The sequence below is a fragment of the Marmota flaviventris genome, chromosome 4 (genome assembly GCF_047511675.1).
Source record: "Marmota flaviventris isolate mMarFla1 chromosome 4, mMarFla1.hap1, whole genome shotgun sequence".
Taxonomy (NCBI): domain Eukaryota; kingdom Metazoa; phylum Chordata; class Mammalia; order Rodentia; family Sciuridae; genus Marmota; species Marmota flaviventris.
This window is the reverse complement of record NC_092501.1, coordinates 152,579,909-152,595,489: the sequence shown is the minus strand read 5'-3', so window position 1 is coordinate 152,595,489 and position 15,581 is coordinate 152,579,909. Positions and strand designations below refer to the sequence as shown.

The 15,581-nt window shown below is 47.3% G+C and overlaps 1 protein-coding gene across 2 annotated transcripts in view; it reads left to right on the top strand.

Annotated features, from left to right (window-relative positions):
- The first annotated feature begins 1,562 nt into the window (after positions 1-1,562).
- The window catches only part of Abcc4 (ATP binding cassette subfamily C member 4 (PEL blood group)), a 224,264-nt gene continuing 210,245 nt past the window's right edge, over positions 1,563-15,581 (top strand). For both annotated transcript variants that reach the window (XM_071611592.1, XM_027938939.3), the window contains exon 1: positions 1,563-1,704. In XM_071611592.1, coding sequence (XP_071467693.1) covers positions 1,631-1,704 — 74 coding nt within the window. In that variant the 5' untranslated portion in view covers positions 1,563-1,630. The remainder of the gene's footprint in view (positions 1,705-15,581) is intronic.

Genomic DNA, 15,581 nt, shown 5'->3' with positions numbered 1-15,581 from the left:
AGGCTCCAGAATAGCTGAGAGCCGCTGCCCCTGGCTGCATTGACTTTTAAATAAATGTTTGTATACAGTAATATTTTCTTTCTTTCTTCTTCCTCTTCTTTTTTAGTACTGGAGATTGAACCCAGGGGCATTTTACCCCTGAGCTACAATGGCAGCCCTTTTTATTTTGAGACAGAGTCTTACTAAATAGCTGAGGCTGGCTTTGAATTAGCAATCCTCCTACTGCAGCCTCCCAATTGCTCATCGGATACAGTGAAGCTTTCTTTAAATTAATAATCAGATCATTTTCGTGCATGCGTATGAGAAATGATCAGAGTAGGATAAAATGATCTTGTTACTAGCACCATGAACTTGTAACCTTTGATCTTTCTTAATTTAGGTTTGCAGGGATGAGAAGCTGCTGAGTTGGCAACACACGTGATTGAGGACTTAAGAGTGGGAGGTCCAAAAGCTAGGAAAAAGATTTTGTTCATTCATTTCTACATTCATTCATTCAATCAGAACACCCTGGCACTTTTCAAACACACTATCTCCCAACGAGCCAGACCATGCTTACACTCAGACTTGCGCACGAATCAGGTTTCATCATTACTGACCTAAGACCTTGGACCAGCTGCCTTTGAATCTGTTTCTTCTGAAAAATAAAGATAACCTTATTGAACAAGGCACGGTCAAAAGCGAGGTAAGACACCGAGAAATGTGTGTAATCTGTATCCTTTGTCCCTTCTGCCACCGTTATTCTGCTAGGCTTTCAGGGCGCCAATAAAAAGAATACAGCAGGAGTGTCTCTCCGAATATCTCCTTCCTCCAACCTAAGCGGGCAGCGAAAAGCTCAGAGGTTCCAAAGCTCAGGGTGCCAAAAGCCCTCCCAGTGACAGCATTCATTTATCTTCCCAAACCATTCAAATTCTAATCTCATGTTACCTGCCTGTCTTTAGGTATTGCTGCTCTACAAAGATAATCTACGCTAAACCCTGCAGCGGTCCGAGGTCAAATGCTTGGCCCGCAGGTTGGAGAACCTCCCAAGACGCCCGATTTGGTCCAGAGGAGGGCAACGCGCCAGGGGGCGGGCGGCCGAAGCCGCCCAGCAGCTTTCTCCAGGTCTTCGGAAACCCTCAGCCCAGGGGGCGGTTCTGAGCAGGAGGGGCGGGCGGATTCAGCACCGCCCTCGCCACCTTCAGGGTCGGTGCCTTAGCGCTGATCTGGAACTTCTGTAAAGTCTGCTGCCGGGTCCTGGTTCCAGCACGTGGGTGCCTCCACGCCGGGTGCTGTGCTGCGTGGCCCGCGTGGCCCCTCTGTTCAGGCGCCTCCGCCGCCCTCACCCTGCACCTGTGCACAGCCCTCGGCTCCCTGAGCGGACGGCCTAAGGGACCTTGGGTGCTCTCGCGCTGGGCTCGCCGCTTCAGGGCTCCCGGCAGCGGCTGCGGCGGCGGCGGCGGCGCGTAGCGGGCGCCCCGAGGCGGCCCGGGAGGCGGGGACGGGGCGTGCCGCCGGCGCCCGGTTCCCGGAAGCGGCTGATTGTCTGGCTCCCGCCGAGCGGACCGGCGCGACTGCCCGAGCTGCAGCATCCCAGGAGCAGGAGCTCGCGAGCCACCGCCGCCCGAGCCGCGCGCCCCAGCCCCGCGGCAAGATGCTGCCCGTGCACCCGGAGGTGAAGCCCAACCCGCTGCAGGACGCCAACCTCTGCTCGCGCGTGTTCTTTTGGTGAGTACCTCCCGCCGCCGCCGCCCGGCTCGCGCCCGATGCCGCGTCGCCGTTCCCGGGAGCGGGCGCGTTCCTGTGCGCGGCCGGTGCGTGGCGTGTGCGCCGGGGAGGGGGACGCGGGGAGCTGCTGGAGGGGGACGCGGGGACCTGGTGGCGGGCGCAGGTGGAGGCCCCTTCTGCAGACGATGCCCAGCGGGAGGTGCGGAGGCGGGGAACGAGTCTGCCCGGAGGCGGAATCTTGCCCAGCAGAAGCATCTCCGGGACCCCGGGACCCCCACACGCCCACCTGCCGCCCGGGATTCGCAGCTCTTCCGCATTAAAATGCATTTTTTTTCCAGTTTAAATAAGCAGCTGTAAGATCTGCCCTTTTCGCAGCCTGATTAACGTCCTGGAACCGCTAGTGCCATCTCCCAATGGTGTCCCCTACCCCTCTGATTCTCCCTACTGCACGACTCATTCCTGCTGCACCTGCTCCGCCTGTGTGTGCCCGCGTGTCTGTTGTGACTGAGTGTCTGAATCCTTGGCCTCTATGACCCTGGCTTTCTGTTGGTGTGTTGTGTCGTGGTACCTAGTTATGACAGGTTTCATGTAAAATAAGGCTATTACTATTTTAAATGGATGAATGGGGACATTATTCTTAAACAGAAACTGCCTCCACGTTTTGCTTTTGGCGGGGACACTCATAGCCACTCTGTAGTATGTCTTTGACCAGACCCTTTCCCTTTTTGGTGGAATCTTCATTTCTGTCTTTGAGGACTACTCTGGGGGTGCGCTGTCTAGTCTTGGGAGAGGTGATCTATGGGCTTGATGCAAACTCTTTTCCTAAAACAACTGGTGGTCCAGAGCTGGGAGGTCCCCAGCCTTACCCGGCTTGCTGGAGGAAATAGGTGACAAGATTTTAGATAAAGAGGCCTATTATTTGCATCTAGCAGCCTGGTTACTAATGTGGACCGGAGCCTTTGGGATTTAATCACACTTGGTTGATTAGAATAGCTTTTGTTTCTTGACCTCAGTTCTTTCATCTTTCCCACATATTCTGGTATTTCCTTTTTAATGGAAAACCTAGGGAATCCCAAGAAAACTAGTCATCTTTTCTTGTTTTAATTGTGGTGTATTCAGAGGTTTAAGGACCTGCTCTTGGCAGATTGGAGGCCCTTAGGGAGAAAGAGGGGTGTGGTGGAGGAAGGAATATGGGTGTGGTTAACATAAAACATAACTCAAAGTAGGCAAACTGTCTCCTTCAGGCAGGTCACAGAACTCTCCATTCACATTCCATTTGTGGGTTTTCAGAATGTAGGCACGGGAAAGCCAGGCCTGGTGGTGAATCTCTGTAGTCCCAGCTGCTTGGGACACTGAGGCAGGAGGATAACTTGAACCCTGGAGTTTGAGACCAGTGTGGGCAACAAAGTGACATCCTGTCATTAAAAAAAATGTAGGTAGAATAGATTCAGGGAAATGGGAAGGTAACGAGTTGATGACTGGGTGGGCACCATTTTTGTTTCCCAGTTGGAGGGGAAGGAACCATTATCTCTATTTACATTTGAACTCAAGCTTAGATATTTTGGTTAAGTTGCCTAGGATCACACTGCTACTAAGGTTTGGAACCACCTGGACAGTCCTAACTGCTGTACTGAGTGGCTTCACTGGGGAGTTTGCTCCTGAGGTGCACTGAGGGGGCTGTTCCCCTTGCTCTGGCAGGTTGGAGTTTCTCAGGGGAAGTTCTTAACATTCCTGTTTTTTTTTTGGGGGGGTGGGGGTGGGGGTACCAGGGATGTAACCCATAGGTCCTTACCCACTGAACCACATTCCTAGCTCCTTTTATTTTTTGAGACAGGGTTTCCTTAAGTTAGTTAGAGCCTCACTGAGTTGCTGAGGCTGACTTTGAACTTGCAATCCTCCTGCCTCAGTCTTCTGCCTGGCTAACATTCCTATTTTTTTTTTGTTTAAAGAGAGAGAGAGAGAGAAATATTTATTTTTTTTTTAGTTTTCGGCGGACACAACATCTTTGTATGTGGTGCTGAGGATTGAACCCGGGCCGCACGCATGCCAGGCGAGCGCGCTACCGCTTGAGCCACATCCCCAGCCCCCATTCCTGTTTTTTGGAGATGATGAACATGAAACATCTCTTGGGGTGGTTCTCAAAGTGGGGTGTTCAGATTTTCAGCATTAGTATCAGCTGGGACCTTGTTAGAGATACAAAGTCTCTAGCATCTATTCCAGACTGGTTCAGTAAAACCAGAAACTGTGTGTGTGTATATTCCAGGTGGGGCTAATTTAAGGTTAAGGATGGTTCACAGCTTTAACCTGCTTCTGTGGGCCTTGCTATTCCAGTGTTTTACTTTTAAAAGGGGTTGTGACTGGAGAGTCAACTGGTGACCATCCTATATTTACTTACCTTCTGTAGTTTGAGAAATTGTAAAGTCTGGGGCCACTTAGTGCTGTCCTTGTGTATCCCACCTTGCAGCAAGCTAGAAACTGAAACTATAGCCAGGGAGTGGCCTCCTGGAGACAATGCCCACCTTAGAGAAAAACTGATTCTTCACCTTTTTTATTGGGTATTTGATTTTCTTCTCAAATTTCATCTGCTTTTTGAACTTGTAGCTGCCTACCCAAATGATGCCAGTAACTAGCTTACTGACTTTTATACAAAATGTGCCACTGGAATTTTGGTGTATTCATAACACAGTTTGGATTTGGGCTGTACATTATGGCTATTAATAATGGTTGTGGATTTTTGAAAACAATATTTTGTTTTCTATTTCTGCAAGAAATTTAAAACTTGAAACAGGAGAGGAAAAAGGATGATTTCTGTCATCTGGGTACAGTAGCTGTTTCAGTTGGTGTTTGCCCTAAACTTTTTTTTTTTTTGCCCTAAACATCTTCACACATCAGCACACATACTCATACACTCATGCTTTTTATAAAACTGTAAATAGTTTCGAATCTTGATTTCTTCTTAATTTTTGATGGTTATCGTTCATAGTACTAAATATTCTACACATGATAATCACTATAATTTCTTCAGTATTTCATTATAGTTGAACGTCATTTATTTCTAATGATTACACATGTTTATTTATGCCCATATTTTGGTGCAATTTTGCCGCAGTCTGGCTGGGCGCAAAATAACCGAGCCACCACAAAGCCTTGTAGGTTCAAAAAGCAACTCTTTATTCCCGAACTCTTACTGGCATTCTACACACACTTCCTGGGAACACACTCCCTCCACAGTGCTCCCGCACACTAATTCTCCCGGAACCCCAAGAGAACTCAACGGGAACTCCAAAGTAGAGGCTGCCTGAGGCAGCAGGATCTGCCCTAATCCCCCCAGGATCCGCCCTAATCCCAGAGCAAGGTCACCTTTCAACCATTCCCTCTAGCAAAATGCCAGGTGTCATTCCCACTAAACTGTGGCTCTCAACACAATTTGTGTGTGTGTGCGCGTGTGTGTGCACGCGCGTGTGTTTGTGTGTGTGTGCACGCGCACGTGCTTGTGTGTGTGTGTGCATGCGCACGGGCTTTGAGGTGAACGCCTTGGGTGGGCTAAACATGCATCTACTACTGAGCTACACGCCCAGCCCTATTAATATATCTGATTCAGTTTCCAGGATCACCTATATCTCTATGCATTTTCTGTTAGCTATTTTCTTATTGCATTCCTAAAAAAAAAAAAATGAAGGCAGTTAGAATTTCTTTTTGTATTTGATATAAGGTAGGCCCATTTTTTTCTAAAATAGCACATTTTCTCATCACTGTTTGTTGAATTTTTTTCTCCTCTGTAACTGAAAACAGGTGGTATGATTTTTGAACCCTGTCCAGCTGAGCATGAGATTGATTGTCCAAGCCCTTGAGACTCCCAGGAATCGCGCAGCAAGCCTCTTGGGTGTGCTCTGCCTCCTCTGCCTGGCCTCTGGTGAGGAGGTCTTGGGTTAGCAGCAGGTGGAAGGTTAACAGTGAAGCTTTTCCCTAAAGGGGGTTATTGAGTGGATCCTGGAGTCAGATGCATTTTGTCTGCAAAGAATGGTTAAGTCCTTGCTCCGCGTTGTGTGTCTGAGTTGGTGAGATGTCATCTTGCAAAGCCCGAACTGTTGTAGAAACTGCCGTTGGTGACAATATAGACTCTCTGGAGACTCATCTTAGAGAAAGCTGATGACATAAGGGTAGAAATGTAAATGGCTTCGAGAGCTTGGCGTCCTGAGGCCCTCAGTTAGTGCCTAGAAGTAGAATTTTAATATTTGGTACCGTTTTTGGAATATCTCCTACATGCATCTCTTTCTTATTATTCTTCATTAATAGTCAGAAGTCCAAATATTGTAGACAGGAGGCTGAGTTATCTTTCCAGGGCTCTTTGACCTGATTTCTTTTCTTCTCCCTTAAGCATGGTTTGACTTTTGGCAATTTTATATAATAATTATAGCCTCAACAAGACAGGGTACACCCCCAAAGGTATATTAAAATTTGCTGCTAATTCTTTATAGTGTAACACATTTTAGAATTTAATCTCCTTTACGTTTCTTTCCTTTGCCTTTGTCCTGGTAGCCCTGCATGACAGGTGTCAACTAGTGTCCCTTGCAATATGTCAGGTGGATAGCTTGTCTTTCTAAGTCCCCTTGAGACCCTGATTATGCTGATTGTCCTGCCTCCTTGAGTTGTACTTCCTGGTCCAGTGCTCTGCTGTTGCTGGGTTGTGGAGCTTGGGTACCAGGGACATGGTGAGCTTCATCCTAAGTCATCCTTACACCTTTTCCATGGGGCCAAGGAACCCTATCCGTCACCATCACCAGGAGCTGCCTCCTTGCCTTTCCTCTATGAGTTGTGAGCCCCTGCAGGCATTTCTTTGATGAGTCAGTGTATGTGACTGGTGTAGAGGTGAAAGCCCAGAGCATTGGGAGGAAGTCTAGGATTTGAAATTGAACTCACTCAGTCCTGTCCTTGACCTTGACAATTCAGGGTGGCTGTGTGTGAGTGAATCTTCTGGGAGAGGATGGTTAATGCCTTTCAACCTGTCAGAGTTAAGGACTCAGGAGAGCCCAGGAAGTTCTGGGGGCTGGTGGATGCCTGAAGCCTGGTTCTAGCCTTGGTCAGCCTTTCATAATTAGCAGTTATTTCCTTATTTATAATAGTTCCAAAGAGGGCCATGTTTTTGAGGAGAGAAAAGGTTCCTGCCCTCCAGAGGGAGGAAGATAAGTTTTCCATCCATTAAAGATTAGTCCTTTTGTTATTTTTTTATTATGAGTATTCCTAAAGATAACTGAAAATGAAAGTCAGCAGAGGGTTAGCATGGGATTTTCTCTAGATGTTAAAGGTTGTACTTATCTGCATCAGCAATGTTTTCCAGCTGCTGTTAAATATGCAGCTGCAAGGAGCCTGGTGTGGTGATGCACGTGTATAATCCCAGTGACTCAGGAGGTTGAAGCAGGAGGACCACAAGTTCAAGTTAAACAGCCTCAACAACTTATCGAGGCCATAAGCAACTTAGAAAGACTCTATCTCAAAATAAAATATAAAAAAGGTCTGGGAATGTGGCTCAGCAGTAAAGGATCCCTGGGTTCAATCCCTGACCCCCCCACCAAAAAAAAAAAAAAAAAAAGGGCAGATGCCAGGCTCTCCTACCCCACCCCCCAGGTATATTATGCTTCTGTTAAGTCTGTCCTGGGAATCTGCATTTTAATAGTTAATTCACCTAACATCCTCAGGCCACACATTGAGAGGCATGGATCAGATGGATTCATTTTGCTAATAATACTCTGGATCACGAATGCCTATAGAATGCTGTCTGAAGGCTCTGAACTTGACTCAGTTTAGCATGTAACTCTCATGCAGTTTAGTTCTCAATATGACAGGATATCATGCTTCAAAGTGAGGATAGGGAGGTCCAGAGAGGTTGGGCACCACAGTCCAATCATTTCACCTCTGCACTAACATAGGAGCTTTTGGGAGACTCCTCATCCAAACCACGACAGGGTTGTTCACCCATCAAACTTATGTAAAACTCCAAAATCCAAAGAACTGACATCTGCAGCAATCTGGCCCCATGCATTTTTGATAAGGGATACTTAACCTGTACTAGATCAAAGGGAGAGCTCTTCTTCCAGCCCACAGTCAGTTCAGGAATCCCTTGAGGACTGGGCAGTGGGGAAATTACTTGTTGGACTCTCATGGCCCCAGATCAGGATGCCAGGATTATAGTGTGCAAGCCATGGTTTTCTTTCTGGGTAGTTTCTATGCTGTTTTACTCCTTTGTCTGTTGTCTACACTTAAGTCAATTTGATTTACCTTCCTTCACATGCTGGCCTTTCTGGTATTCTGGCAGCTCTCATGTCCTCATTAAATCTTGTCTTGAAGAACAGTGTTTCCAGTTCCCATGCTGCCCTTGGATGGCAGGGTTTCCATACCCTCATCCATATGGTTAAACCAAATGATCTGCAGTTTAGTAATGTCTTTATGTTAATGTGACATAATATCCTACCTATGATCTGACCAAGGGTAGTGTTTTACCTAACTTCTTCAATGTTTATACAGTTTTTTTTGGGGGGGGGCAGAGGGGTTTACAGGGGATTGAACCCAGGAGTGCTTTATCACTGAGCTACGTCCCCAGCCCTTTTTATTTTTTATTTTGAGACAGAGTCTTTCTAAATTGCTGAGGTTGCCCTTGAAGTTACAGTCCTCCTGCCTCAGCCTCCCAAGCTGCTTAGATTACAGGCGTGTGTTGCTGCACCTGGCTATCTTGAAGGCCTGCTGTGTTCTAGATAATGTTCTAACCAAAGCTTGGCAGACCAGACCTGCAGTCCAATCCAGCCTACTGCCTGTTTTTATAAATAACATTTCCCGGCCATGCTCTTTTATTTATAGGGTCTGTTATCTGTTTTTCCCACTGCTCTATCAGATGTCCAGAACACGGGTCAGCAAACATTTTCTGGAAAAAGCTAGGTAGTAAATATTCAGGGTTTGCAATCCTCTTGCCTCAGCCTCCTGAGTTGCTGGGATTACAGGTGTGTGCGAAGTGCCTGGCAGCATCGGTATTTTTAAAAGTTTTCCTTGGAGGTTTTGATGGACACTGATAACCCCGGACCACTGACTTAGCAGCTTCCCAAAGGTCAAAAACATTTCAGTATGTATTTCCATTTTTCTGGATGAGGGTTCCCTACTGCCCTCATCCCTAACCCATTTTAGGTTTCTTTCTTGTTGATCTCAAACCATGAAAACCATGATCACAATGGAACATGGTCATCCATGTGGGTGCCCAGCAGGTGGCAGTGGGGCAAGGGGGGTTGGTTGTTTGCCAGGGATCTTAGAGATGTTGAATCCTTTGATCTTTATAGTCACCTCTTGTTGAAGTTGACTCTGTCCTCATGTTACAGGTGAAAGAAACTGAGGCTAGAGAGTCAGGTAACATGCAGAGGGTCGTCCAGGTAGGAAAGAGCTGTGAATAGAGTCAGGTCCATTAAATTCCAGAACATAAGAGTTTGGCTTCCTTGTCCCTGTGTTTATTTCTTCACCCTGCGCCAGATATTGATTGAGCTCACAAGGTGAATAGAATATCTTCCACTTGTGAGTGGAAGATTGCTTATATAATAAATCAGATTTATCTGCAGATCTTTACTGGTGTGTCTTATTTGTCAGGATGTGAATGAGATATGTACTGTACATAATTGATCACTCTGTTCCTGTCACCTGTTGGAGTGATCCCTCAACAGCTCGACAGGTGTTTGACCTGTTCTAGAGCATATGGGTGACCACAGTGGCTTAACCTGGTAGCGTGGGCTTAAAGGGGTCTCAGTGTTGCAGAACCCAAAGGTGGCACTTACATGAATTCTCAGTGTTAATTAAGCACCATAGTTTGTTCACTGTAAAGTAGATAAGGCATTCTTTGTGTGTGTGTGTGTGTGTCTGTAACACTGGGGATCAAGCCCAGGACCTCATGTGTGCAAAAGCTTTTGCTCTACCAGTGATACTCCCAACCCCAGGTAATGTATTCTTTATTTTTTTTTAAAGTTGTAGATGGACACAGTACCTTTACTTATTTATCTTTATGTGGTGCTGAGGATCGAACCCAGGGCCTCACACCTGCTAGGCAAGCGCTCTACCACTGAGCTACAGCCTGAGCCCTTTCAAGATTATATTTTAAGGATGATACGATAAAGTTTCTTTACTTATTTTTCTTGCCTCTCTCCAGTCAAGCAGGGCAAGTCGGCAGGGAAATAATATGGAAGTAGTGCAGCGTGTAATATCCATCTGTGGTGAGTAGATAAGTAACCCGTTTGTTGACTGCCCACTAGAAATGAAGCTGTCTTTTAAAAAAATGCAGCAGAGGGAACTTTAATTCATTTCAGAACTGGATCACTCTCTGTGGAAATATATTGAAAATTATAAGTAGGTGTTGCTCCGTCTTTAAAGAAAGCTTCTGGAAGCCTGAGGCTGTAGCTCAGTGGCAGAGCGCTTGCCTAGCACATGTGAGGCCCTGGGTTCGATCCTTGGCACCACATAAAGATAAACAAATAAAATAAAGGTATGTTGCCTGTCTAGAGCTATTAAAAAAAAAGTAGTTCCACAGATGAGCAACATGGTGGAAACTGCCCCACTCAGCTCTGCTGGCCGGCACCCCCTTTTCCAGGAATGGCACTGCCTCACCTGGTAACCAGGTTTGCGCTTTGTAGTAGTCTGAATGTGGGGAAGTGTCTGGTCGGTGACAGGGAGTTTGGTCCATGCAGTGTCTTGACTAGAGGCCTCAGGGATTCCTGATTCCAGCCCCACACACTGCGGGCTTCTTCTCTGCAAAGCCCAGCTTTGTGCTCCCGAGCTACCACGGTGTCTTGTTTGGTGTTTGATGCTCTCTTGGCATGGGCCCAGCTAGGCTTTCTTCCTTCGCAGTTACCACATTCCCTGGGCACTCAGTGAGCTGTTCCTTCCCTGCTACATCCATTGCCTGCTGTTCCCCTGCTTTAGCCCATGCTCCTCCTGTCCAGTACCCTGTTGCTGAAAACCTGCCCATTAACCAACTTTTAGCCCATTTTTCCAAGAATGTGGACCTGCTGTATGTCAGGTGCTTTTTATTTTTTAAAAGTGTTGAGCAGCACTTACTGTAGGCAGAGAACTATTTCTGTACCTTACAAAGACTAGCTTATTTAATCTTCACAACAAAAATGCTAGGTTCTGTTATTTCCCAAGGTCACAGCCTGTGAGTGGCAGAGCTGAGCTTCGCAGCCAGGTCTGTGGCCTAGCTCAGAGTCCTTGCTCTCTGCTACGTGATGCCACCTCTGGGTCATAGGTGCTGGGGTCAGAGTGGAGAGTGAGCCCAGGCCCCTTCCCGCGGGGGGCTCCATAAGTACTTCTGAGTCTCTGCTGGATGCCACACTGGGGGTGTCTGCTGGGAAGGTTGGGTTAGCCAGGGGCCTCAGTGACTGCTCCGTGCATCTCAGGTCCTGCCTGTGCGCTTGTCACTGTGTGTCCCCAGTGCCTGTGTGGGCCCTGGCACATAGCACTTGGATACATGCTTGAGCAAACAACTAGGACAACTTTGCTGACACTTTGACTAATTGTGATCAGACCATCTGCTTTCCCTCTAGTGGAAGGGATGCTAATTACAGGGATAAAAGAAATCCCAACTTGCTCCCTCCCTTCCTGTAGGTCTAGAGCCGGTTGGCAGTCCATCATTGTAGAAAGTTCTGTTGATCGCACTGCTCTAGTCTGGAGGGTTAGACAATGAAAATTGTTTTAAAAAACTTGGTCAAAGTCAGAGGCACCGATGGTTAGCAGGGTCCAGGGCTGGAATGAGGGTCAGGGATTGGAAGTGTGAGTGGCTGCCCCTTGGCAAAGTGGGACCTGGGACAGCTTCAGGGATGATGGATGGTGTCGTCATCAACAGCAAACATCTGTGCAGTTCCTGCTATGTGCTTTATGCATGTTAACTCATTTAATCCTCCCAACAATTCTGAGGTGCCGCTTTATCATGTCCTGTTTGAAAGTGAATAAATTGAGTTATGGACAGGTTAAGACACTTTCCTGAGGTCACACAGCTAGTGACTGGCAAAACCAGGATTTGAATCCAGGCTGTGCAGATTTAGAGTCTCTAGGCTTCATCTTTTCGGTCTTCTGCCTTTCAGCATGAGATACCCAGCAGAAAAAACGATCATGCTGTCTGTAGCGGAGGAAAGCGAGGAGTCCAGTTTTTAAAAAATGTTTTGATCCTGTTCTACAAATTTTATATGATGACCCAAGGCACCTGTATTCTTTTTTTCTCACATTTAATGTGTGTGTATTTTAACAGAAACAAAAGTTTCAAAAAACAATCCTTATTTTATGAATTAGTCACTATAATACACTGGTATTCTTTAAAAAAAATTTTTTTTTGTAGTTGTAGATGGATAGCATCTACAAAACCCTTTATTTTATTTGTTTATTTTTATGTGATGCTAAGGATCAAACCCAGTGCCTTGCACATGGTAGGCAAGCAATCTGCCACCGAGCCCCAGTCCCAGCCCCAGCCCCAGCCCTCCCTACACTGGTATTTTCTATTTGATTTCATTAAACAAAATAAAGTGCTGATCATGGTCAGACCCACTGAACTGATTTCGGGACTTTTCATAAACCACAGCTGAAGAGCCTCCTCTTGAGCAAACCAGGAAGGCCACTGTGTTTTCAGGATGACCCAAGCCCTCCTGTCCCACCCTGGGGCTTTTCTGTGTCTCAGTTTCACATGGGCTCCAGGGAGACCCTGGTTCTCCAGCAGAGCTAGACTTGCCTTTTCCAGCACTTGAGTTGTAATGGTGGAATTGTGGCCTTCAAAAATGCGTGTGTTGAAAGCCCCACCTCTAGGATTTTAGAATGGGGTTGTATTTAGGCACAAGCGTCTTTAAGGGGGCAGTGGAGAGTAAATTAGAGTGGATCCTGATCCAGTCCGACTGATGTTCTTGTAAGAAGAGGAAATATGGACACAAACGTACAGAGGCAAGAGGATATGAAGATGCAGAGAGAAGACAGCCATCTGTAAGCCCAGGGCAGAGGCCTCCGAAGAAACCAACCCCGTTGCCACCTTGATCTTGCACTTCTAGCCATCAGGATTGTGAAAGAGTGTAAGCCACTCAGGCTATCTTACTATTTTACGGCAGCCTGAGAAGACTAAAGGAACCCGGTCCCCTGCAGAGGCCTTGGCTGCACTGGTCCCACTGGCTGTCAGGTATAAGAGCTTCTTGGTATAGTGGTGATTTTTTCTGTAGGAGACTGAGGTCACCAAGGACTCTGACCCTGTGCTCGGCCTGCTCATTCAGGTATGATTCCTAAAACTCTTCAGGTGTGCAGCCTATCCTATAAACCCTTCGCAGTGCTATCTTATGGATTAATGCAGAGGAGGAGAGCATGTTCTGACCCTGGACAAGCAGTTCCCCTGTTCCAAGTATAATTATTGCACTTGAAGTAAGATCACTGTTTTTGTTGGTGAGTTCCCCAAGGCCAGGTGGGGTGCGTCCCTGGCAGAAGGCTGTCCAGTGTAAGTGGTTGTGCTCTCTGAGAAGGTGAGATGACTCAGGCTTTTGCTCTGAACTTCGTCTTTTCCATCTGTATGCAAATTTCCAAACTTTGGCTTTTTGGAAAACCCCATATAGGTCCTTAGGGTATCCATGGTTAGTAATTGAGAAACGAGAGGTTGTTCTCTTGGGCAAACCCAAAACCCTCTTTCCTTTCCCCCTTTAGAATATCATGAGGGACTGCTGCTGCTGCTGCTGCTGTTTCTTCTTCTTCTTTTTTAAAAGAAAATTAGGCCTGGGGTTGTGGCTCAGTGGTAGAGTGCTTGCCTGGCATGTGCGAGGCCCTGGGTTTGATCCTCAGCACCACATAAAAATAATACATAAAATAAAGATATTGTGTCCCTCTACAAATAATAAATAAAAAAGAAAAAGAAAAAGAAAATTAGCTCCTTTGAGTAATCCAAAATAGGATCTCTCTTCCTCTCCATCCCCCTGCCTCTCTCTCAGGGACTTTGGTTCTTTCTGTGAGGGGCTGCCTTGACGTCTCTTCAAGGAAAATTCCACAAAGCTGCCTCATCTCCACAGATCCTCGAGAGGATCCCTTTCCTGTAAAGAGGAGGCTTATTTTCGGAGAGTCCCTTTACAGGAAGTATATGGTGCAACCGGAAGGGATCACAGAGCAGCCGGCTCAGGGTCATGGAGAGGGAATTGATTGCCTTTGATTTCCGGGAACTGGCCTTTTTACTGAAGGGCAGAGTGAGGCAGGAAAGTGGTAGCCCTGATGGGACGTGTCAGGGGGTGGCACAGGTAGCCCTGAGGGTTTAGTTGGTTACCTTGAGCTCTGACTGGGACACCTCAGATGATCCAGAAGCCATTTTCATTTCCTGTCTCGGAAGCTGCCACTCTTGGGGAGTTTTACTTTGAGAAGTTGGTGACAGGTGAAAAGCAGGGGTCCCGCTCAGTGGAAGGAACCCCCTCAGGGTCTCACAGGAAAAGCCCAGGTGCCGTTTCCTTTCTCACACCTTTAGATCTCAAGGACAGAAGAGGAGAACTGGGCCATGAATGTGTGAGGACCATGGTGGCAGGCGTATGGAGGTGTCTTCATGAGGGGGAGCTGGGCAGGAACAGGCCACTCCCCGCAGTCTGGCGTGTGGGTCCTCTGGTTCTGGGGAGCTGGTGAGCGAGTGGGGTGGGAAGTCTGAGCAGCACTTCCTCCCTGAGTGCTCACTTCCTGGCCTCATCTGCCTCCCTTTGTTCTCCTGATCCTGTGTTTCCTTCCTGGGCTCAGCAGATCGCCCCCATTTACCTGTTTCCATGAAAATCCCTGCAGTGAGAGGGGCTGGGACATCTTCCTCTCTCTGAAGTCAGAGGCAGCGTCCCCCTCGCCCAGCCCAGCAGTCCTCACTGCTGCAGGACCCACCCAGAAGTTCTGAAGGTTTCCTGACTTTTGAGGAAGCCTCCCCTAAGTCAAGAGCGGAGCCCTGCCCGAGTCTGCGTTGCCATGGGCGGCCACTTTCTCTGCCTCCAGCTAAGGAAACCGAAGTGCAGAGGGGGTTAATTTTCTTGCCAAAAGCAACAAAGTGAGTAAGAGGAGGGGCCTGATTCAGCATTTTCAGAGCCCTGGGTCACAGGCAGAGCAGCCTTGGCAGGTAGAGGACAGGGAGTCACATTCCCCAGTGTGTTTCCGTGAGGAGCCGGTGTGATCCAGGACAGGCTTCATGGAGCACGTGGTGCTTACAATGACACTGTATTTTACTGTGTCCAGAAATGCTCTTTCCGGCCCATAAGTTCCCTAAGAAGTGCCCCTCCCAGAGTACACCACAGACAGAAATGGATTTCCTCTCCTGGGTTTAAGCCGTCTGCAGTTGATGTTCAGCCCAAATCTTAATTTCTGAAGTGTCACCCAGGTCCTGCTGGGTCTTGGCATTCTGGGAGATTGTAGAGGAAAGGGTTGTGTTCTCTGTATTTGGGTCTTCGTCCAGGCCATGTTCCTGTGTGTAAATACCTGTATTATTTTGGAAGGAAGTGATTGCTATGACAGCCCTTCTTCTCCCAGAAGGCTAAAGAGACCCACCCCTTGATTTTCTTTGAAAGTAGAGTCATAGAATTTCTAATCACCCGAGGTCCTGGAGCTGTGGTCAGCCTCTCTTTTAAATTCTCTTTTTCACCTGTACCAGGTGGTCCAGGTGGACCTAAAGGGACTCTTGTCACATTATTATTAATAACTACCCCTTTCTCTCCTAAGAGTATCCCAGGTTGCCTGGTAATTTATTCCTTAACCCAACTGAAGTTTGTACCTGCCTCCTCCCTGGACCATGTGCACTGAACTGTGGACGGGGTGATGTAAATATTTGCTAAACTTTACCCAAAGTAACAATTAGTGGAATCATTTGTTCTCCACACTTGAGTGGGTGC